Here is a 23539-nt window from a genome sequence, read left to right on the forward strand (position 1 = left end):
AAAGCCTGTTTCCAGGGTGTTGAGGTTACCAGGCTGGGGGCAGAACAGAGCATGGGCACCCCCTGCTGGACACCAGGGCCAGTCAGTACTCCCTGAGATGCCCAGTCCAGGGAGTAGCCCTTCCTGAAATCCATTGAGATGCTTCAGGAAGAGTTTTTGGATAGGGTGGAACATGTAGAGTTAAGGCAGACACTTTCTGCAATCAGATCTCGTTCCCCCTCACACTACACACACACACACAAATACACACAGCAAGGGACCTACAGGTGGTAAGCATAGGTAACAGCAGTGATTCTCCATTTCCAAGGTCTGGCCATATCTCCTGCCCTGGTGATGGGTGAATCCTTATCTTGCTCACAGCTTTCTTTCATCCTGCTGCAGACTGTCTTTGGAGCATGCAGCACAAATGAGGGGTTCAGCGCAAGACATGTGTGCACAACTATTTGTATATCTTGGGTCAGTGGAACAAATGTGAGCAATTGCCATTTGGAGATTCGGAACCAGAGTAGCTTAGTCACCAGAAAGGTTTAATCTCACACAGTTTCCTGCTCCCAGGGGCCTAAGAATTAGTCAGTGGAGGCCGGGCACAGTGGCTCACGCCTGTAATCTCAGCACTTTGGGAGGCCGAGGTGGGCGGATCACAAGGTCAGAAGATCGAGACCACTCTGGCTAATACAGTGAAACCCCATCTCTATTAAAAAATACAAAAAAATTAGCCGGGCATGGTGGTGGGTGCCTGTAGTCCCAGCTACTGGGGAGGCTGAGGCAGGAGAATGGCATGAACCCAGGAGGCGGAGCTTTCAGTGAGCCGACATGGCAACACTGCACTCCAGCCTGGGTGATAGAGCAAGACTCTGTCTCAAAAAAGGAAAAAAAAAAAAAAAAAAAAAAAAAGAGTCAATGGATACTCAGGAAAGAGTCTCCCTTTGATATCAAGCTAAGCCAAGTAAGATGTGTTTGGGATAGCAAGATCTGCTGGGGAAAGCTACTCTTCTATAGCTCTGCTCTATAATAATTGCTCTGTATAGCAATGGCTGCTGTCCTTGTATAGACCAGACATAGGTCTCTTTCCTCTAAGAGCTAGATAGGAAAGATATGCCTAAAGTTGTGTATTATAGAATCAGATCAGTGTGTGTGACTGTAGGTGGAGAAAAGAGGAGTGTGCAAAGATGGGATTCTTATTCTTCCTTCCAGTTCTCCCAGAAAGTATTCCTGGAAGAGCTAAGATTTAGCCTATCCCAGCTAGGTGATGAGCTGTTGACACCTGCCCTCCTAACCCCAGCAAGGGCTCTGAGTCCATTTGCCAAAAGCCGGTTCACCAAATTTGACAAATTTTCCAGTTCTTCTATGAATATATTCATGAACTTATAATTCTTGAATATATTCTTCTTATGAATATATTTATTGCTGAATATACCACATTTACCGATTCTTATTATAAATACATTCATCAAATGTAGTCAAGATGAATATGGCTGCAAATGTAATATTCTTATGAATATATTCATGAATATATTATTCTTGTGAATATATCTAAAATGTCAGAACTGCATCTGGGCGTTTTCCCATTTACACTGATTTCCTTTGAACTCTTGTCATTTTCTGTTTTGCCAACATTTTAGCATTTTTAGGAGGATTCCTTTGCAAATTTTCCAAATAGCATATAAACCTTAGAAAAAACATCCCAACCAATATAAATTGCCAAAAACTTTCCCAAGTATTCTTTTTAAATAAACTTTTTTTGAAACATAACATGCATATAGAAAAGTACACAAATCATAAGAGTCTTACTTGAGGAATTAAAAAAGGGAACCACATGTGTAATCAATACCCAGGTCGAGAAATACAGCTTCCAACCCCCCGGAGCCTCTTTATGTCCCCTTCCCTCCTCTCTGAAGGTCAAACCCATCTTGACTGCTAGATTAGTTTTAGTGGTTTTGAACTTTATTTTTTAAATTTTTACTTATTTTTTTTTGAGACAGGGTCCTGCCCTGTCACCCAGACTGGAGGGCAGTGGTGTGATCTTGGCTCACTGCAACCTCTGCCTCCTAGGCCTAAGGTATCCTCCCACCTCAGCCTCCCAAGTAGCTGGCACTACAGGGACATGCTGCCAGCCTGGCTAATTTTTGTATTTTTGTAGAGAGAGGGTTTCACCATGTTGCCTAGGCTAGTCTCAAACTCCTGGGCTCAAGTGATCTGCCCACCTTGGCCTCCCAAAGTGCTGGGATTGTAGGCAAGAGCCACCGTGTCTGGCCTGTTTTGAACTTTATATGAATGGAATAATAGAGTATGAATAATTTTATGCTGGTGACTTCTGCTCAACATTATGGTTGTGAGTTGTCCCTAGTGTTACATATAGCAGTGGGTTATTCATTTTCAGTTCTGCATTGTATTCCATTACATGAATACACCACAATTTACCCATTTGATTTAGAATTTAAAAAACCTAGAAACAACCCAAATACTCACCAAGAATAATGTGGCTTTTAGGTTATAGAGTATGTACGTGTTCAACTTAAAAGCTACTGACAAGCCTTACGATTTATTTTTACAATTTTTTTTTTTTTTTGAGATGGAGTCTCACTCTGTTGCCTAGGCTGGAGTGCAGTGGTGTGATCTCGGCTCCCTGCAACCTCTATCTCCTGGGTTCAAGCAATTCTCCCATCTCAGCTTCCTAAGTAACTGGGGTTACATAGGCGTGTGCCACCACACTCGGCTAATTTTTATATTTTTAGTAGAGACAGGGTTTCGCCATGTTGGCCAGGCTGGTCTCAAACTCCTGACCTCAGGTGATCTGCCTGCCTCAGCCTCCAAAAGTGCTGGTACAGCTTCTTTTTAACAGTTACTTATTTCTAACTGTGTTCAAAGCTTTCTACAAACTTTTAGCCAAGTCGTTTTCATTTTATCTTCCTAGCAGCATCTTAAAGAATGTTCAGATTGGCATAAGCCATAGATCACAGGATAATCTAGTCTTTTTGTTGCCACACTGAATATTCAAAAATCACATCCTGTAACTAGTAGAGAAAATCTCAGGATTTGTGTCCCCTTTCTGCGCACCCACCATAAAGACATCATAGCTGAGGAAGGGCCAGAGCACACACAGCAGAATGAATTATTGAAGTTTTGGTTACTGTTAGCTTAGTTTGTATTTCTAGCAAAGATATCATTTAGAGCATTGGGGGAAAATGGTTAAGATGCCCAAAGGTTGGAAAAATCTTAAAAATGACATTCAACAGTATGTCAAGTAGCTTATTTCATCAAATCTTAGATATTATCAACTGAAAAGCATGCCATTATTTTATAGAACAAAAATAATAGAATATTATAATCGACGACATGTTATTTAATTGATGAATTTTTTTTTCTTTCCAAAAAACCAATAGAATATAGCATTTCAAGACAGGCAGAAGCAATCCCATAATAGGTAAAATGCTGAAGTTAAGTGCTAGGTTTAGAAAAGTAAAAGTGTCATATTTATGAGTATATTCATGGAAAGAATATCTGAATAATCTTTTTTTCTTTTTGTTTTTGAGACAGTCTCATGCTGTTGCCCAGGCTGGAGTGCAGTGACATAGTCTTGGCTCACTGCAGCCTCAGCCTCTTGGGTTCAAGTGACGCTTTTGCTTCAGCTTCCCAAGTAGCTGGGATTATAGGCACGCGCCACCACACCCGACTAATTTTTTGTATTTTTAGTAGAGATGGGGGTTTCACCATGTTGGTCAGGCTGGTCTTGAACTCCTGACCTCCAGTGATCTCCCTGCCTCAGCCTCCCAAAGTGCTGGGATTACAGGTGTGAGCCACTGCACCTGGCCTTCTTAATAATCTTTAAGTACATGTAAGAAAAGATCTTCTGAAATTATCTTCTTGGGAAGAGTTGGCATGTCCTACAAATGGGATGTCTGCTGAATTGGCCTTAGTGAAAGTGTCTGCTTCCCCTGGAGGTGGGTGAATGTGAAATCGATGGGTCTGCTGAGCAGTGGGTATAATCTCTGCCTCACTGAGAGATGAAGACATTTGACAGCCCCTTTTCTGAGCTTTGTGGTGGCATCTTCCTGGGGTGCAATGGGAACCACTGCCCTGCCTAGCCCATGCAGGGCTCTGACCTGTGCTTCCTCTCCCAGCCATCCTGTTGGCCTCCCGGGAGCTGGTCCGCAGCAAGCGTCTAAGGCAGATGCTAGAGGTCATTCTAGCCATAGGCAACTTCATGAACAAAGGGCAGCGTGGAGGTGCCTACGGGTTCCGGGTGGCCAGCCTCAACAAGATTGCTGACACCAAGTCCAGCATCGACAGGTGAGGACCTCCCTTTCTGGCCACTTCCTTGGCCTCTATCTCACCCTACCCTGGCCTCTCACATCCTCCCTCTATTAGGACGGGCACATCCTAAGACTCATCATCCCTTTCTCTTAACACCCCATCCTAGTTTCCCTCTGACCCTCGTGCCCAGTTTCCTCTGTCACTTACCACTGACCTGACTTTCGTCCACAGAAACATCTCTCTGCTCCATTACCTGATCATGATCCTGGAGAAGCATTTTCCTGATATTCTGAACATGCCTTCAGAGCTGCAGCATCTTCCAGAAGCTGCCAAAGTCAAGTGAGGGGCCTCTCCAAGACTTCCTTCTCCCCATCATGACCCTCATTCTTGTCTTACTTTCCTGTTTTGGGGTCTACTCTGGGCTTGATGATGGCTGATGTGAGACCTCAGTTCTTGTCTTCTGAGTTTAAAAGAATTTAAACAGACACACAGCAAAGGGGGTATAGCATAGAACAATGTATTGCAAAACAAGAAGAATATCTTGTAAGTTAGGTGCAGAATAGACAGTACACCCTGAGAGAGAGAGAGAGCATTCAGGGCGGGCTTCTTGTAAGGATGAGACAGCCAAGACCGGCACTAGGAAGACTCCCATTATGGGAGACTTACATGATAATTCATAAGGAGGTGGGAAGAGCTGTTATTAGGAAGCAGGCTCTGAGTGGGCCTCGGGGTGCACATGTGTAGTAGCTATGCGTGCTTTTTCATACATTACATGTCTCATTAGCATCTTAAATTTCCACCTAGGGGTGTGTTTTTTTTTTTTTTACTCTTATATAATGAGCAAAGGGCCAGTTTGAGGATAGGTAAAATCAAAATGCGCATGCTTTCTAGAGGGGAAAGTCCCTACTGCAGATAGTTTTGCTCGAATGAGCTCATTACAATGCGAATGCTGAGGTTTATTGTGCTGACTGTATGGGCACCACCACAGTTGCTGTGTTCTGAGAACGTGCTCACTTCCTTGACTACCTATCCTGCCTCAGGCTGAGTAGGAATGGGCCCTGTCTCAGGGTCTGCTTCCGGGAAAACCAAACAAAGACAATTTGCTCTTAAATCCTTATTTCAGAGATGCTTCCAGAAAATACCAATAGAAGAATGGGGAAATGAGCCAGAGATAGAAAGAATGCCAGTAACAAACATTATTACGCCAGTTGCCACTCACGGCAATTGGTACTTAACCCCATGAGGAATTCTGGGAAACAGTGTGGAATACTTACTTCAGTTTTCCCACCCGAAGGGCAAGGTTGCTGGGGCAATCAGACAGCATACCCTCTCAGTAAGTGGCTGAGGGGCTCCGCAGGGGCAGGGAATAACTCTCTGGCCACAGGTACAGGTGGAAGGAGCTTGGCTTCAAAAAAAGAGTGTGCATACAGTTGGAAGAGTTGGGGCCATGCCCTACAATGGATGGTCCAAGGAAATGTGGGTGGGGCACCAACAGCATCTGCTAGGCAAGAAATTAGACCTGAACATTTAGGTGATAGATGTCATCTCCAGGAAAACTAGAAACATAGTGGTACATGGCTCACTGGTATCGAATGCTATTGCTTGCAGGATCACATAAAGAGCTCATAGGCATTATCAGGTAGTAATAAAAATAAATAGGTCTAAGCCAGAAGCCACAAGTTGGAAACGTTCTCATATTGCAGCATGACATTTCTGACCTGGAAAGATCTATAGAACGCAGGTTTCACCTTGTTAATTTATAGATGCACAGACAGAGGCACGAAGGGGAGGTGCTTTGTCAGGGCCATCAGTGGCCACACCAGGGCTGGAACCCAGGCTCACCGACTCCCAGGCCACTGTGCTTGGCTCTGCTCTCTTCCTGAACCAGCCTTAGCACCTCAAGGCGGGAGCTGATGGTCCTCATTCCCCTCCCTCTGTGTCTCCTGACAGCCTAGCAGAGCTGGAGAAGGAGGTGGGCAACCTCAGGAGGGGCCTGAGAGCAGTGGAGGTGGTGAGTACCTCGTCAGTGCCTACCTGGGTGAGGGCTGCTGTCAGCAAACACTGTTCATCACTGCACCCTAAGCTCCTACACAGGGGTGAAAAACAACGGGCACAGTGGGTACAGCTTCTAGCACAGGGTCAGCCCTCCCAAAAGGTAACTGGATTACTGGGGCTTAAGTTTGAACCTTTTAAAAGGGGTCACCTGAGACTATACCCATGTTACTGTCCAACTTGGTGTTTATTTGGCAGTGGAGTGGAGTGAACCATACATCTGACCCATGCCTACACTGGATTCAAGTGCATGGCAAACAGAATCCTCATCCCTTGACTGCCAGCTAGGGGCAGGAAGCACACAATGTGGCAGTGGGACCGATGTCCTCAGAAGGTTCTTCCTTACGTCTCTCTGCCTCTTTCCTGGGCCAGTGGAGGACCCAGGTCTCTTGTTCCCACCATTCCTGTTCTGATGGCTTCTCAGCTGATACTATCTCTGGCCCGAGCCTTCCAGAAAACACCAGTAGAGGAGTGGGGAAGTGAGCCAGACTGGCCCAGTATGGGGACCACACAGGTCCCCCACACCTAGGAACAAGAGACCCTTCCCATCTTCACTGTGGAGAAAGGCAGTGGGTAAGGGGAGAATGGATTTTAGAGACTGAGATTAAGGATGAGAAAGAACATTTTGTTGCCACTGTGGTGGGAGAAGATGATTTCCAAATTTACAATTGTATAGTCCTTTTAAGTGCTGCTCAAAGTGTGATCCATGGGCCAGCAGCCTCTGAATCAGCTGGGAGCTTTAGAAAAATGTCCCTTTAATTTGTGCATGACTCACCTGAAGTCTTGTAATGACGAGTCTTGTTAAAATGCAGCTTCTGATCTTGTGGGTCTGAGAGTCTGTATTTCTCATAACTTCCCAGGTGATGCTGCTGGCCCCAGGTCACACGTTGGGTCTCAGTGCTCTAGAGAAAGAAAGACGGCAAGGTGGGCGGGCTGCTAATGCGCATAGTTTTTGCCATCCTTGGAACTTTGAGACGCAGGGTGTTCCCTCTTCCAAAGGGCTCAATGTCCTGTGAGTGACAAGAAGGATGGGAGACGTGGTGACCCCTGCACCCCTGACTCTCATCTTGGCACCAGTCTAAGCAGCACTTCACCCTCCCTCCTCAGGAACTGGAGTATCAGAGGCGCCAGGTGCGGGAGCCTAATGACAAGTTTGTCCCCGTCATGAGCGACTTCATCACGGTGTCCAGCTTCAGCTTCTCAGAGCTGGAGGACCAGCTAAATGAAGCCAGGGACAAGGTAAGGGTGCCCCAACCCCCACTGCTTGCCAACCCAGCCTTATCTAAACAAGCTCCTTCACCCATTCCTACCACAGACAGCCCAGGAGGGACAAACCCAGAGTTACAGAGCTTTGAGAGAAAACCACTTCCTTACTCTTAACAAGACAAGCCATGATAACCACGTACCGCAAAGATCATGGTCCATTTATCAGCTATCAGGCATCATGTTAAGTGTTTTCATTCCCACTTGACAGATATGAACACTAAAATCAGAGATGCTAAGTAACTTGCCCAAGATTGCCCAGCTGTAAGTGATAGAACTGGGTTAGAATCTGACACCACAGCTCAGCAGTGGACATGATTACTATTCCTCTATCTGCTTCTCACCCTAACATGCCCATAGACCTCATGTATGGGGGTCTTACTAAAACACTGATTCTCATTTAGGAGGCCTGGGGTCTGAGATTCTGCATTTCTAACAGGAGGTGAACCTGCTGCTAGTCCAAGAAGCCAACTTTGAGTAATGAGATCTTTCTTAGAGAATACTGAGTGGGTTGCATTAACAATGGTAGCTCTCAGTAAGTCAGAAGTATAGCTACTCCTTTATAGCCACCAACTCATCTAACTCCCCAACACCACTATGATGTAGATTCTATTATTCCCATTTTACAGAGGAGGAAGCTGAGGCACAGAGGGGTTATTCACCTGATAACTAGAGGGTCTCTGAAGTTCTGAGTTCTGCCAGGCTCTTCCTGACCTCAGGAAGGGCTTCCCAAGGTCTATACCCCTGATCTTATGCCTACCCCTTACAGCCCTGGGGTGGCTGTAAGGTGGACTGTGAGTGAACCCAACTCTTTACCTGTTTCTCCTTAGCCTTGTCTCTGATCCCAATGATGATGGGGGTGTCTTCTCGCCTCTTCCAGCCCTGCCCCCTGTGCCAACAGTCCCCAGCCTTGCACTGGGTTCTGCTCTGGCTAGAACCCAGCTAACCTCAGGGGCTGAGCCCAGCATGCTCCAGGCACTCTCCACCAACCCTGTTCTCTCCTTTGATAGTTCGCCAAGGCCTTGATGCACTTCGGGGAGCATGACAGCAAGATGCAGCCAGACGAATTCTTTGGCATCTTTGACACCTTCTTGCAGGCCTTCTCAGAGGCCCGGCAGGATCTAGAGGCCATGAGGAGGAGGAAGGAGGAGGAGGAGCGGCGGGCGCGCATGGAAGCCATGGTGAGGGGCCATGATGGGCCTGGGACTGAGGGGGGATGGGTGCTACTTGGGAAGAGCACCCCCAGACTGGGGTGTATGGGAGGAAGGCAGGGACTGAGGAACATCATAGGGGCTGGATGTCAGCCTCCGGAGAGAGAAACTTCTTCCCAGCCTGAGGGAAGAGAATGGTGTGAGGCGGGCAGCCTGTATCTCCTAGGCAGGAGGAAAGGGGGGCCAACAGATACAGGCAGGCAGCATGACCATGGCCTAGGAGTTAGCCCAGGGTTGGGGGGCTTCTCTGGCCTCAGTGCCTCTCCCTGAGAGGGTTCCTACCTCTGGCCCCCCTCCCGCAGCTGAAGGAGCAGAGGGAGCGTGAGCGGTGGCAGCGGCAGCGGAAGGTCCTGGCTGCAGGCAGCTCACTGGAGGAGGGAGGCGAGTTCGACGACCTGGTGTCAGCTCTGCGCTCTGGGGAGGTCTTCGACAAGGACTTATGCAAGCTCAAGCGCAGCCGCAAGCGATCAGGGAGCCAGGCCCTGGAAGTCACCCGGGAGCGGGCAATAAACCGGCTAAATTATTGACCTGGGGAACTGGTCACACAGGAGGCCGGGAGACAGGGATGGGTGAGAATGGGGCTGAGTGGAGGAGGTGGTGATATTTAAGCCATTTGGTGCTTGGTTTAGAGCCCTGGGCTGGGTCCTGGGGTGGGGGGCTGTGTGTGGCTGGACCAGGTGTACTCCCCACGCTTACCTTAAGGGGCTCCTCTCATCTCCTTCGCATGATTCCTTCTGCGTCCTGGCCCTAGGGATTATCCTGAGGCTGACTTGGACATCCCTGGAAGGCCTCGGGCCAGGTAACCCCAGGCTGAAGGGGCCCTGCTCTCCATCCCCTACCATGGGCACCCATGTGCTAGCACAGAACAGTTCCAGATCTAGACTGGAGAGGTCCACAGCCTTGTCCAGATTTCCTGTGCAGCATGATGGAGGGAGCCCCTGAGAGGGAATCTGGTGAGGGAATCCAGACTCCTGTCTCTCAATGGGAGGCTCAACAGAACATTGACCTAGGGGCAAACTTTCCTCTTGAATGGAAACAGATCAGCTCTGGTAGGTTCCAGAAAACAGTCAATGTTGGAAGGATGATGCAGGGACCAAAGACATCAGGACAGAGTAGCAGTGTCTGTTTCCCATGTCCTCTGGCCTCTCCCTGTATGTCTTAAGTCTCTCTCCCTTCCTTCTCTACCCTCAGTGCCATCCTGTCTACTAATCCACAATCCTAGAAGACTCACCTTGGGTTTCCACAGCTATGGCTTACTACCAGGTGCTTGATGAATCTGGTGAGGGGCTCAAGAAAGACCTCATTCATCACCACACCTCATGCGTTGGGCATCTCCCATGTCCCCACCTCCTGGACACCTGGCCATTGTTGTGAAGCCAGACAGTGACCTCAAATGTTGCCTTGGAGTCCCCTATAGCCCCTCAGCAGAGGGCAGCACTTGAATGCTTAGCTCCATTCCACAGCTCTCTATTTAATATAAATTGCTCAGGCCCTCCCACCCCTTCTCTAACACCAGCCTCAAGGCAGAAGCCACAGCAGCCTCTGTTCAGCCTGCAGGTGGCCACTTGGAACCATGTGTCCACTGGCATTGGAGAGTTGCTTCCTGAGAAGTCTGGGGGCCAGAGCTGCCCTCCGCATTAACATGCTGTCTCTAAGGGTATCCCCTCCTCTCAGGCATTCGGATGGGGCGAACAGCAGAGCAGGCAAGGGAAACTGGAGAGCTGGGGATGGAGGAGGAAGGCTGACATCCTCTGGGGAGCACTTCACCTGAAGAGGCCAAGGAGGAAGGCTGAGAGGGGGCCATCCCACCTCTGGTACCCAATTTGGTTCTTTAGCCTGACCTGCAAGGAGCTCCTTCCGGTCCTCCCATCCACTCCCATCTTCCATTTTGTCCATCTTGTGCTGGCCTTGGTGGATGGGATGGCCGTATCTAGACAATTTTTCTTCTAGAACTCCATCAAGGCTCTTGTTTTCAATACCACGCTCCGAGTTGGCCTTTCATCCTCTGTGAGACTGGCCCTGCCTGACCTCTACCATCAACCAGCTCTTGGCCCTTCTGCCCTTCCCTGTTTCTCACTTTCCAACCTAATCCCTGGCTCAGGGTTATTGCCAGTGGAGACTGGTGAGCTGGGCCCACTCTCAGCTGCCTATCTTCTGCCTTTCACCTGCATCAGACTCCTGGGGCTGGGACCGTAGTGTAGCTGTGGGGGAAGAAACACAGGGTTGGCGAGCCCAGCATGTGCGTTGGTTTGAGGGGGCGGGTGGCGCGTGTGTTCTGGTGGGAGGGATCTGAGCAAGTGCAAGCCTGGCTGACACAGGTGTGAAGAGGCCATCCTGGAACCCAGGTGAGGGCAAGATAAAGGCTTCCAGGCAGAACAGCTGCACAGAGTTTGGCTATACCCATCTGCACCCCCAAGAGCTCCCACTGCAAGACAGGTGTTAGGGAAGATGGGAGGTTGTGGGTGAGGCCTCTAAAGGTCCTCTCCCAAACTGGCCAGGCTGATGTCAACCTAACCCCCCAAAGGGGCAGGGAACAGGGGACGGCTCCACAAGCATATCTGGCATTCCCACCCACCATGGAAGACTGGATACGCACCTGAGGAGGACTATGGAAGCTGTTCAAGACACATTTGATCTTCAGAAAAGCAGAATTTGGTTCAACTGTTGACAGAGGACACATATATGTTGTTCCAGAGCCCAGCCTTCTCACTCTAAAAGATATTTTTCTATTTATTTTCTAGATCTGGCCAGTGGCTCTGGTGCTAGATGCCACTGTAGCCAGATCTCCAGTGCCTTGGACCACGGACTCATAACTGAGTAAGAAGGGGCTGGTGCCCAATGGGGATGGCCGAGCTGGTCCTTAATATGTTAAATGTTTTAGCCTCTTAATGTTTCTTGGTCTTGCTTTTTTCATGCCCTTCCCACCGCTCCTGCCACCTTTAGATAAGTTTCTCCAGCTAATTTTGTGCCCAATGTAAAATTCATCGTCAACCTAACGCAACCGTCTCAGCAGCATTTCTCCCGTGATGGAAATAAATTGTTTAGGGCAGTGGGAGAAGAAAATTCTCCAGGTGAATGGGGAAGGGTCTGGTCCAGCCTCTCCCTACTCCCATCCCATTTCCACCAACTGGGGAGCTGTGACCATCTCCCCCGACCTCTACCAGAGATGCCTTCATGCCAGGGCTATTCTCACCAGCTGCCTCAGATGACAAATGAGGCTAATGGACAAAATCTGCAGTGTCCTTTTTCACTTGCACCTTTTTTATAAGAATATAGTGTAATACTAAAAAATATTAAATTCATACCATCCCTACCCAGTCTGCCTTTAAACTTGTGCCTTCTTCCTATGAGGGGATCTGGGATGGGCTGGGAGTGGTGTGCTGGAGCCAGCTTGTACCAGCTCTGTGAGAACCAATTGTTTACATTTTCAGGAATGGAATTTTGCAAGCCATTTGACATATTGGTAGCTTGAAATTATTCAACACGGGAGTATTTAGATCACAGAAATTGTCTTTTCCATAGAGCTGGTTGTTAAACATTTGCCAGCACACCTTGGCATAGGGCAGAGGGGAGGCAGGCAGGGGGCACCACTGAGGACTCAAAGACATCCAACCAAGTTAGAGAGCCCAGCAGGCCAGAACAGTGTGTTTGGGGATGTGAGAACCAGGACCCACTAATTGCCCTCTCTGATCTCTAATAGCTGGTTATGCAAGTAATGAGCTTTGAACACCCCTGGCCACCACCTGACAAAGTTTCCCTTAGATGGTGCATTTCTATGCCCTCCCCCCCCACACACCTTATTCTCCCACAGCAGGGCTATACAGAGAATATGCCCTTAGGTCTTTCCAGGTCCCTCTTCTTCCCCCAGGGGAATGTGTCTTGGGATAGGGTTGATAGGTGCACCCTTCCCTATGAAACTGCAGCAGCCCAGTGCCCTACCCACATACAGTCTTCATTCTTGTATCTGCAAAGAAGTTGGCATCGTAGCTTTATTTGTGCGCTGTGAGGGTGAAGGCAATCTATCGTCAACTCTTCTCTCCCTGATATGCTCCAGAACGAAGAGGGGTGGCTGGAACAGCCGTGAGCAGGGCCAGGTGTGGGCTGTGTAGTCCGGTAGGAGTCCTTAGGGCTGTGGCCCACGTGTGCACATCCTGTTTCAGAGGAGGGGGCCTGAGGAAAGGGGGCCAGCAGGACCGGGCAACTGTTAAGCTGAAAGGCTGCAAGTCTGATGGGACACAGACTTGGGCAGAAGGAGAGATGAAGTCAGGACAGGGCAGGGCTGCAGCTTCACAGACTTAGGGAGGCAGAGCTGCTGGGGAGAAGTTGTGATGCATTCTTCAGGCAAGCTTGTGCTTTGCTCTCCTCAAAGTGGGCTCCTCTGCTTAATAAGCCCTTAATCTCTCCCCAGGAAAGTAGGAGAAGAGAGAACCCAAAAGGAGAAGGAAAAGTTCTGGGCTGGACTGTCGGAAACTGGTTGTCTGAAATAGTCCACAAAGAACATGATTTCTCAGTTATCTAGCATTACTTGTTGCAGTCCCACTCCCATGACCTTAGTGTCCTGGAAGGCTTAAGGGCCTGCTGGTATCCTCCCTATAGAAAAGAAGCCCCATCTAGATGATTAGAGATCATCTAGTAGCAGGCCTGTTAGTAGGAGAGCAGGCTGACTTCGGATTTACTGCTCAAGGTAAACAGTGACTGTAATTAAAGGAACCTGACGTCTTTCCTTCAGCCTAAATTGCATCCCAGCTCCAGGTCTGGGTGGGCCATGGGTAAGAAGGGCAGGCGCTAAGCTCGATGGAAGTCCCCCCGCTGACCGCCAGTCTTGCTAATCAGCTTGATCTCCTCCAACACGATGTCCCTGCTGACAGCCTTGCACATGTCATACAGGGTGAGGGAGGCCACTGCAGCAGAGGTCAGGGCCTCCATCTCCACCCCGGTGGGGCCCCGAGCCCGGCAAGATGCCTGGATCCTCACGGCATGGCGTGTGCTGTCCAGCTCCAGCTGCACCTGGACATGACTCAGGGCCACGTGGTGGCACAGAGGGATGAGCTGGCTGGTCACCTTGGCTGCCTGGATTCCAGCCAGCTGGGCCACCACCAGGGCATCTCCTTTCTTGAGCTGGTTCTGCTGGACAAGCTTGAAGGCTACAGGCCCCAGGAGGACCACAGCTGAAGCCACAGCCACCCGCTCTGTGTCTGGCTTCCTGCCCACATCTACCATAGCTGCCCGTCCTTCCGAGTCCACATGAGTTAGTTGTTCTGAGGTTAGCTGGGGTCCTGAGGGGGCAGCAGGAGCCCAGGAACCTGGGCTAAGGCACTTTGAGTTGGCATCTGTGTCTGCATGGGAAGTGTAGTGTCTCTGAAAGCAGCCAGACCCCAGCCGCTGCTGGGCTAGAGGAGGGGTCTGGGGGACCCTGTATCCTTTCCATAAAGTGACCATCTGGCTGGAGAAACTCATTTTGGGTCTTAGACCCTGAACATCGAGGAGGTCCCAGGAGGAAATGCTTGGATTGGCTGGTGGGGAATTGTGGAACATCAAAAATAACTCTGCAAGGCAAGAAAAAAAGAGAAGAAAGACTAAGTCCAAAAGGCAATTCTTTTTCCCACCTCTGCTCTTCAACCCTCTCCCTATCCCACTTCAAGTTCTCTTTCACACCAGGGAAAGAGGAATGAAGAACAAAAAGCATAGTGGGACAAGACAAAGTAGAAGATCCACAGATAAATGGCACCCAGAGTCCAAGTTCACAGCCCTTCTCACCCGGTGATGCACAGGGTAACAGCCCTTCTAGAAACTGCTGTGCCATGGTGGCACAGGGTTCCCTCCTCATGAAAACTTTCTCATTTCCTGAGTTCTCTCAAGCAGCACTGAGCTGAGGCCTGGATCACATGACCTCTGAATGTCCCCCTTCGTTTTCTTAAAACTAGAGCTAGGTCTCACTCTAAATTACCAATTACACTTATTTTCATCTTCACATTCTCCATGAAGAGTTAATATAACCACTTAGTTTACAGACAAGACAATAAGGGGAATATGTTATCTACTTACATTTTTTTCAAGTCCCCTTAAGCACATCAAAAGCACATACAAACTGATGGGCTAATTCAGATGGTGCAGAGGGCCTAGGGAACGGTGCAGGCTCTTGTTACTCAAAGGGTGGTTGGCTTATGGACCAGCAGCACCAGCACCACCTGAGAACTCACAAGAGATGCAGAATCCCACCCCAGACCTCCAAAGTCAGAATCCAAAAGGACAAAATCCCCAGTGATTCACATGCACGTGAAATTCTGAGAGGCCTGGTCCTAGACAACTCTTGGTTGTATACAAAGCACACTGGTTACTCAATATCTTTGAAAGTATGAAGCAAATGCTCCCCCAGCTTCCCACTTCCTATCCTACTCTAAGCCCCAGACTTGTCAATGTTAGAGGGACAGCCTCCCTTCTGGGGAGATGCTATCAAGGCCGTGAAGGTGCCTCAGCATGGGTCAGGGCCCAACAAGAGGACTTGGATGCTAGGGGTGGGAGGAGAGATGAGAATCTTCCCAGTGGCAAGCTACCTTTGCTTTCCCGGGCAGCCAGTGGGCAAAGATGGTCCTTGGGCTGTCTCTAGCCTGCCTTCCTCTGGGCCATTGAGCTCACTCTGCTCCAGCCTCTAAAGAAAGAATCTTTCCTCTCATCTTTTTTCTTCCTCCTGCTTCTTCTTTTCTAGTGGCACAGTTCAGGGGGCTCAGACCTGACTGTGAGCAAAGGGTCAGGACCTCACCTGCTCTAATCTGAGCACTATGCCAGAGGGGCAACAGCCACCCTACAGCTCCTCAGTGACCAGCCCAGCCCCCAGAGCTAGGAGACCACATAAGGACTTAAAACCAGGGGGCTTTTGTTTGAAACATCCTACATACACAATGATATGTCCTATGCAGATGTTCCTGAGAGTTAAGGAATTGGGAAGTTGAGGTCTTGGCCATCATTACATCATGTTACATGTGAGTAACATTAGCTTGCTACCTCAAGATCTGCCCAGCACAGACGTGTGGCCACACACCCACCAGTAGGGGCTAATGGTCCCGATACACCATGCATGGATCAGTGTGTACTACAGAGGACACCTGTCACATTATCCAAACTGGGAGATTTTCGAGCCGAGGAAAAGGCCTCTGTTTTAACCAGGATTTCAATTCTCAGGGAGCCACTAACTTAGTGATCATTAAATCTGGCAGGCCATCTACCTGCTCCAATTTCTGGTGAGACAGAGGGATCATTTCTGTGTCAGGTATAGTAAAAGGGGGATCATGAACAGTGGGGGAAGAAACAGTAAAACCTTGAAGGTTAAGAAGAGATGAAGGAGGAATAGAAGAAAAACAAGGATGAGAAATCAGCATGAAATGCAGGAGCTGGGGGTGCCTATGGCGCGGCTCCCACCCCACGGGATCCCCAAATGACAAGGGTGAGTGGTTACGTACTGATGGGTCACCCACCGATGAGGATCATGGGCCGGTTCTTCATCTGGGAGATACTGAACATGCCTGGGGTGAGGGAAAGATGGGGAGGGAGAGGAAAGCAGGGGAGGGGGAGAGAGAAAGGGTGGGGAGGGGAGAGTTCACTGAAACGAACGCACTTGACAGCCCCCGAGCACATGCTCAGCTCTATGCGCCCTGACAAAAGGCCCCCACACGTGCATAGAGGTCGCTCAAGGCTGAGCCCAAAGAACAGTGTGTGGACATCAGGACCCTGCTCTCCCTCAACAGAAGGCTACATGCGGGATGAGAAGGAAGCAATGATACCCCTGTCTCCCCACCCAGTAAAACAGCCCAAGAGAATGTGGGGTCCCCTCTCCTGTGCAGCCTCTGCTATGACATCTCCCCATGGAAGGAGAAGCATCACTGCACCCTGAGGCCAGAGGGCCAACTGGAGTGAGTGGTAGTGGGGACGATGCTGACTCCTGCCAGCTTCCTCCTAGGTGTTCCTTGGTCATCTCATCCCACAACTCCACACCTCCCTCCCGGGGACAAGGCCCACACTCACCATCCAGGCCAACCCTCCCCATCCTGCCCTTACCTGCATGCTGCCGCTTCTTCCTGCCCACGGCAGCCCCAATGATCCTCAGCAGCTCCTGCTCGGAGGCCCCAGCTCGCAGGTGATCCCGCAGGGATACCTCAGAGTTTCCAAAGAGGCAGACCTACGTGGGGGTGAGGACAATATGCCTTCCTTATCCCTGAACCTTGGCCTCCTGGCCTCTGAGGAGCTAACTCCTTCCCTGGTCCTCCCTCCGGGAGGAGCACCAGGGCCCAGACCTCCCATGGCAGGTCCCCAGTGGTGAGAGACAGAGGTTTTGTAGGGAGGTCAGAGAGGCTAGAAGAGCAAGATGCAAAATTGGACTTCCGAATACCTGTATATGAGTTACAGTCATATTTCCCTTAGTGTAGATGCCAACAGAGATGGCATGTAAAAATCCAGATCTGTACCTTCTGAGACACTGACTGGAATGGCCTCTTTATCACCATGAGAATGGCCCCCAATCAGTTGGAGCTGCGTGTGTCCTGGAAGTCTCCTACTCCCTGTTGTGGCACACACATCCCATCTCACCTCAGCCCCTCCAAGTCCCTTGTGGACATCACCCACCTGCCCTGTACCTATCTGAGTCTGATCACTGCTTGGAAGCTTTGGCGGAGGGCTGCTGGGCATGACAACTTAAGGTCATTCAAACTTCGCTCATTGCTTCTCAGCTTCTGTAAGAGGGATGGATGAGACAGCCCCAGAAATCAATATACCTACTATCCTTCCACCAAAACTTAAAGTGTCTACTCTGTGCCAGCTCTGCACAAGGCACTGTGGCCACAGAGAATGTCTGAGAAGCTTCTGAGGGCAGAGACCACTGGAGAAGATACCAGTGAAATCTAGGATAGGTCTAACTTCTTCACCATGCCAGTTATTCCTCATGCCTCACTCCCCAGCCAGTCTCCAGGTTCCCTTCTCTGCAACAAAGAGGTTCCTCCTGTGGACTTCACCTGGTGGACCCTGCTCCAGCCGGCTCCTGCCTGGGAGATCAGTGGGTAAAGGGAAAGAATGATCTTGAGGCATTTCTCCCCTGCTTCCTCCCTGCTTTGATGCATCTGGCAGCAGCTGCTTCCCTGCACAGCTCAAGTGCCAAAGAGGTGGCCTCTCCTATAAGGTTCCAGCCCTTCCTGGGCCCCAGTGACATCAATGCCCGCCTCCCTGCCCTTCCTAAGTGGGAACAGCACTTTGCTGCTGCTGGTCCCAAGTACCTCAATATCCTTTATTGGTTCCCTTAATCCTATATGTTATAAATAGCTTCTTCATTACATTCTCTTCAGAATCCCACTTTCCACTTCCTGCCAAGACCTCACAGATACAGATACCACCTCTAGTCCAAGTCAATTCCATATCTCCAGCCCAGAAAACCCCCAAGCTTTTCATCAACCTGCTGGATGGTTCCTTTTGGATTCAAACTGGATGCATCTAAATCCAACCCACTATCATCACCCTCCCACAATTGTAAAAGATCCCAAGGCCTTCCAGCTAACATGAGATGCCTTCCTCCCCTCCTTCCGCAAACATTACCAAGCTCTCTGAGTCTTCCTTCCCTTCAATTCACACTCTAACATATTTGGAGAACCACTGAATGGCCACCTAACTGGTCTTCCTGTCATCACACCCAGGTTGCAGTTTATAAAACACATGGGGGATGTCTCCCCTGTTCAGGAACCTTACACAGCACACTATTTGTCCACAGAACACATTCTGAACCAAAGCCCTCTACAATGTAGTCTTCCCATAGCTGACTTTAATTTGCCCTCGTGTACCCAACCAGTATGAACCCTACGTGTGCACCCTCCCCTCCCCACTTGTCTCACCCATTCTTCAAGGCTCACCGAGGTCTGTAGTGCTCTTGAGGCCCTGTACCCTCACCGCCTATCCAGCCACGCGTGTGGCAAGGATTCTCGTGCTGTCACACACTGCCTCTGTTTGGTCTTGCCTGCGAGTCTGCATGGCCCTGACGAGAGGGGGTCCCAACATCCCCCACAGGGCCAAATGCACAGGACATGCTTGTTAGATATGAGTCACATCCATTTCTGGTTTCAGAGCTGAGCCCCTGGCCTAGCGGAAGGGGCTAACCATGGTGAGGGCCAGGCAAAATGCACATTGATCCTTCGGCTCTCCATGAGAGCTGGAAAGGAGCTCCCAATAAACCAGAAGCAACTTCAGAGCCCCACAGAAGGAAGGAAGGAAGGAATCAAGGTGACATTTCCAGAGGGGCCATGAGTTCACCCTCACCTGCTGCTCCGATGATGCCCCCAAACCTGACATTGCACCAACCACACCCCCGTGCCCTGCCAGCCTCCTCTCCAATCAGGGAGAACAGGTGGGAGGAGATACGAGCACACAGAGGTGGCAAGGGGTCCCCGTGGAGGAGGGGATGCTCACCTTGAGGTTCCCGTCAGCCGTGATTCGCAGGCGGTTGCAGGTCCCACAGAAATGCTCAGACATGGACGTGATGAAGCTGATCTGGCCTTGGAAGCCAGGGATTTTAAAGGCCTGGGCAGGGGACAGTGAGAGCAAAAGGGCAGTGGAGGGGATGGGCTACTGAGCCCAGTCTCTCACTCCATGACATCAGAACCTCCACTCCTCAGCCCTCTCCCAGAGGACCCCATGTGAAGCTCCACCCAAGGCCCTCAGGTGATAGAAGACTCTGGTAGGATGGATGACCCATGGGTTGACCTACACTGGGCTTGCCCTAATAAAAGCTGCTAAGGCAGGGACCTGTGGGCAGCATGTTTAGAAAAGTCTGTGTGGAAGAGGGATGAGCACCCCACTCTGCCACCTCCTAGAGTGTGTCCTCTGACACATTACTGAGCCCCCGACCCTAGCCGAGCCCATATCTTCATCCATGAAACAGGGAGGTGGTTGTGATAGCACTGATGCTTCCTGCTTAAATGGCACCATCCCACATCACAGCATCCCCACCACAATGCAGCCCCTGCTAGCTCTCCATCCTCGGGTGGAGGCACAATATTCCTCCAGGCCTGTCCCACACCTTCCTGCTCCCTAACCTTGGCTGTGCTGGATTCCTCCTCTGGCAGCTTCTCCAGCTCTGGCCACTGCTGCTGGATAGTGTCCAGCATCTCCTTATAGCTGACCATCTTCTTGAAGTTCCACTTGTTGCCTGTATTTGGGTTGGGGGAAGGCAAGGGGAGCTTCTGAATCCGAGTTGAAGGGGCCCCGGGGTCTTTGAGTCCATCCCCTGCCATAGCATAGCAATCAGTTCTCAGCCTCTTAGATGGGTGGATTGAATCACAACCACAGTGGACTCTGAGAAGCCACCAATAGCCCATCATAATCCTAGACCCACTGCCCCTGAGGTCAGCCATACCCAGCAGGTGAGCCACCCTGCGTGACCTGCAGGCCCAATCCCTTCTTCCCTCCCCCACCCGTCCCTGGTCACTGACCATCAAAAGGCATGTACTCTATGAAGCGCACGTCCAGGGGGAGACCCTTGGTCAAGGCCGCAAAGTCCAGGAGTTCATCCTCGTTAAGGCCTCGCATCACCACACAGTTCACCTGGCCAGGGAACAAGGGGACCAAGACGGCTGTGTCCCCTGCATTCTTTTATGGAGATGACCCTTGGGGGCCTGGCACTCACTGAGGCCTTCCACTCAGGGACCCATTCCTTGCTTCTCCCACTCAGTTCTCTAAATTAGGGGATTCCATGGGGTCACTGATTTTCTCATTTCTCTCGAGGGTGGGCAGGGCTGGACCAGCAGGGAGAGAAGAGGTGGGAGGGTGCACGTATTTCAGCCATGCTGGCCAGAGCTGAGGGCTCTCAAGTGGGCCAGGGGGCGTTGAGGGGAAGGCCAGGGCGGTGCGGAGGGAAGTCGGGAATCTACAGCGGGGGCACGGCCTCACCTTCACAGGGTTGTAGCCCAGCTCGATGGCCTTGTGGATGCCCTCCATGACCTTGTGGAAGCCTGGGAGGGAGAAACAAGGATCCAGGAATTTATGTCCTCTGTCCTCTTCCCCCACATCCCCATGGAAAAGCACCAGAGCCCATCTAGTCTGGAGATTGGCAAACGTTTTCTGAAACAGGCCAGAGTAATATCACAGGCTTTGCAAGCCAAGAGGCAAAATTGAGGATCCAAGTAAGTATATGTCACAAAGTGTTGACTAAATTCAAAATGTTGTAGTAACTGAGTACAATGTTTTAAAAACAGATCTACAAATGGGATACAATAATGCAATTCTTTCTGCAGGGACAATATTTTGCTTAAATGGGGTTCATAGTTAATGTTTTTTGAATTTATCTGATTTTTGAATGTTATCTGTAAAATGCATTCTTGGCTCAAAGGCTACATGAAAACAGGCAGGGGGCTAGACGTGGCCTGTGGGCCGTAGCATGCTGACCCTGGATCTAGTTGAACTCTCTTGTAGTCTACAGGAGGAAACTGAGACCCAGAGAGAGGCAATGCCCTGCCCAAAGCCTCATGGCTCCATCTTTCAGAATGCAGGTTTTCCACTCCCATTTCAGTGTTTTCTCCTCAACAGTCCATCAATTATTCACTCAACACATACTCTCTGAGCACCTACTACGCACAGGTGCTGTTCCAGGGCTGGTAAGTGATTATTTGTCTCAACAATCATTAACCACAGTCAGTGTGACCCCAGGCTGACTTCACTGCCCAGTTCTCTCATGCATCCAATCACTTGATCACCTACTGCATCCTGGCCCCCTACAGCACCCCCAGCCTGCACAGCCTGGGTGGTCACCTGTGAGACAGGGTGCCTAGAGATGGCCTCCATGGTTTCCTTGCAGCATTTTCAGACTGCTCAGTGAGAGGGTAAAGGGAAAAATGTGTAGCTTTGAAAAAAATGCTGCTGCTAGAATAACCTAGAACTATACGTTTCCTTTTCTGTAAAACACTCCCCTCCAAAGGCAGGTGGTGGACAAAATATGAATGGGAGGGAAGATCCAATGTCTCCAATCCATGTGCCAGGAAATGAGAGACAAAAAGGGAGAACGTGTATGCGGGCAGTACAGCCCACAGATCCACCTCCCACTTTCCCACCACAGAGCCCTTGCAGGTTCTGTACTCCTGCTCCCCCTCAGAAACCGTCCTGTTCCTCAAGGCCAGCATATATGCATCCTCCTTGAAGCCCTCCTAGTTCTCTCCTGCTAGGAATTCTTTCTTCCTCCCTGTAACACTTTAATCAATATCACAAGACCAGCAAAGGCTGTCCCGTGGAATGACATCTTTTGGCCCTTAGCAGCCTGTAAGGCCAGGGCAATGTCTCATGTGCCTTCTGTCCCCTCCACAGCACCTGCAGCAGCCCTCCATAGAGGAAGGAGACACCATGAGTGCTTCCTCAGCACATGGAAGGTATTAAAGCAGGGCATCACACCCCGTTTATGAAAAGGAAGGAAAGAAGGTGGTGGGGAAGCTGTTTCCAAGGAAGAGGAAGGAGATCTGGGTCTCCCTGCCATCCCTCTCATCCTCCAGACTCCTCAGTCATGTACCCCCCTCCCTCATATCAAAGGGTATCCAAACCTGAAGAGCCTTTGCCTCAACATGAGGTCCATGCCAAGGGGAAGCCAGGCACTAGTCTACTGTGACTCAGAGCTCAAGGCTGGCTCCACCTCTCTACCTCGGGCCCCCTGAGGCAGCTGAGTGGAAGGTGTGGGTGTGCTTGCAGTAGGGGGTGCATAGGAGGGACTTATATCCAGGTGGGCACAGGGACAACCATGGGGGACTGCTGGGAGACCCCCACCCGGGAGCACACACCCAGACCCTGGCATCCCAGGGCAGCGACTTCCACCCTGGGCTGTCCCATGTTTCTTCAGAGCTCATCGTACAATGACCAACTCGGCCCAGTTTGCCACAGACTGTCTTGGTTTTAAAACTTCAAGTCCTTCATTCTAAAACCCCCTCAAGCCCTGGGCAAACTGGGGCTGGGGCAGTGGGGAGGCTGGTCACCCTAGGTCATTGGCGTCTGACCCCCAAAGTCCCTGACATACATTTGGCAAGGATGAGGGGTGAGAAATAAGTGCTTTGACTTACTGATAGCCCAGACAACAAGAAGTGACCAGTCCCCTCGCTCAGCAACGGCCCTCCCTCCCCAGCTATGTGCGGGCCCTGGGAGGGACACCCGCCTCATCCATATCCACTCACCTTTCCTGCGGACGATGAACTCAAACTTGGCAGGCACCAGGGTGTCCAGGCTGATGTTGATGGCACTAAGACCAGCCTTCTGAAGCTGGGGCAGTAGCCGGGCCAGGTTGATGCCATTGGTGGTAACACCGATGGTCCTCAGCCCTTCCAGCCGCTGCAGCTGGGCTATAAGGACAGCAAGAAAGGGGTCAGACTGTTTGCTTGTTCTTGGTGAGGCTGGGAGAAGGGCTAGAAGGCAAAACTCTTTGTCTAGACAAGATGGATGGAAAAGAGGCTCTCTGCAGACCTATATTAACCAGACCTAACTTAAAAAGAAAGCTAAGAATCAAAACTGGCAAAAATAATGAAAAGATTAAGCATTGAGTGCTCTGTGCTAGGTGATCTGTGGAGGGCTTTGCATACATTAGCTCACTGAGGCCTCACAATAACAATTATCTCATTTAGGAGATAAGAGGTGCTCTGAAAGATTATGAAAATTGCTTAATGCCACACAGCAAGAAGAGCTGGCATTTAAATCCATGTATACTTGACTCAGGACTCTGCTCTTAATAATCAAGTACTACACAGGTCTTGATACTCTGT

General features: G+C 50.2%; 2 protein-coding genes across 9 annotated transcripts in view; one reads left to right on the forward strand and one right to left on the reverse strand.

Annotated features, from left to right (window-relative positions):
• DAAM2 (dishevelled associated activator of morphogenesis 2) overlaps nt 1–12093 on the forward strand; it is a 115828-nt gene extending 103735 nt beyond the window's left edge. For 3 of the 5 annotated variants that reach the window (XM_033217055.1, XM_033217054.1, XM_033217056.1), the window contains 6 exons: nt 4122–4290; nt 4486–4593; nt 6205–6265; nt 7414–7545; nt 8580–8750; nt 9083–12093. In XM_033217055.1, coding sequence (XP_033072946.1) covers nt 4122–4290; nt 4486–4593; nt 6205–6265; nt 7414–7545; nt 8580–8750; nt 9083–9307 — 866 coding nt within the window. In that variant the 3' untranslated portion in view covers nt 9308–12093. The remainder of the gene's footprint in view (nt 1–4121; nt 4291–4485; nt 4594–6204; nt 6266–7413; nt 7546–8579; nt 8751–9082) is intronic. The other 2 variants (XM_033217057.1, XM_033217058.1) reach the window with 2 other exon arrangements.
• MOCS1 (molybdenum cofactor synthesis 1) overlaps nt 11495–23539 on the reverse strand; it is a 29143-nt gene continuing 17098 nt past the window's right edge. For 2 of the 4 annotated variants that reach the window (XM_033217059.1, XM_033217061.1), the window contains exons 4-11: nt 22958–23122; nt 20700–20761; nt 20243–20354; nt 19847–19959; nt 19221–19331; nt 16833–16953; nt 16253–16300; nt 11495–14326 (exon numbers count right to left, since the gene is read on the reverse strand). In XM_033217059.1, coding sequence (XP_033072950.1) covers nt 13566–14326; nt 16253–16300; nt 16833–16953; nt 19221–19331; nt 19847–19959; nt 20243–20354; nt 20700–20761; nt 22958–23122 — 1493 coding nt within the window. In that variant the 3' untranslated portion in view covers nt 11495–13565. Of the gene's footprint in view, nt 14327–16237; nt 16301–16832; nt 16954–19220; nt 19332–19846; nt 19960–20242; nt 20355–20699; nt 20762–22957; nt 23123–23539 lie in introns of all 4 variants that reach the window. The other 2 variants (XM_033217062.1, XM_033217060.1) reach the window with 2 other exon arrangements.

This window comes from Trachypithecus francoisi, unplaced genomic scaffold, assembly GCF_009764315.1.
Source record: "Trachypithecus francoisi isolate TF-2019V2 unplaced genomic scaffold, Tfra_2.0 Lachesis_group10, whole genome shotgun sequence".
In the NCBI taxonomy this organism is placed as follows: Eukaryota; Metazoa; Chordata; class Mammalia; order Primates; family Cercopithecidae; genus Trachypithecus; species Trachypithecus francoisi.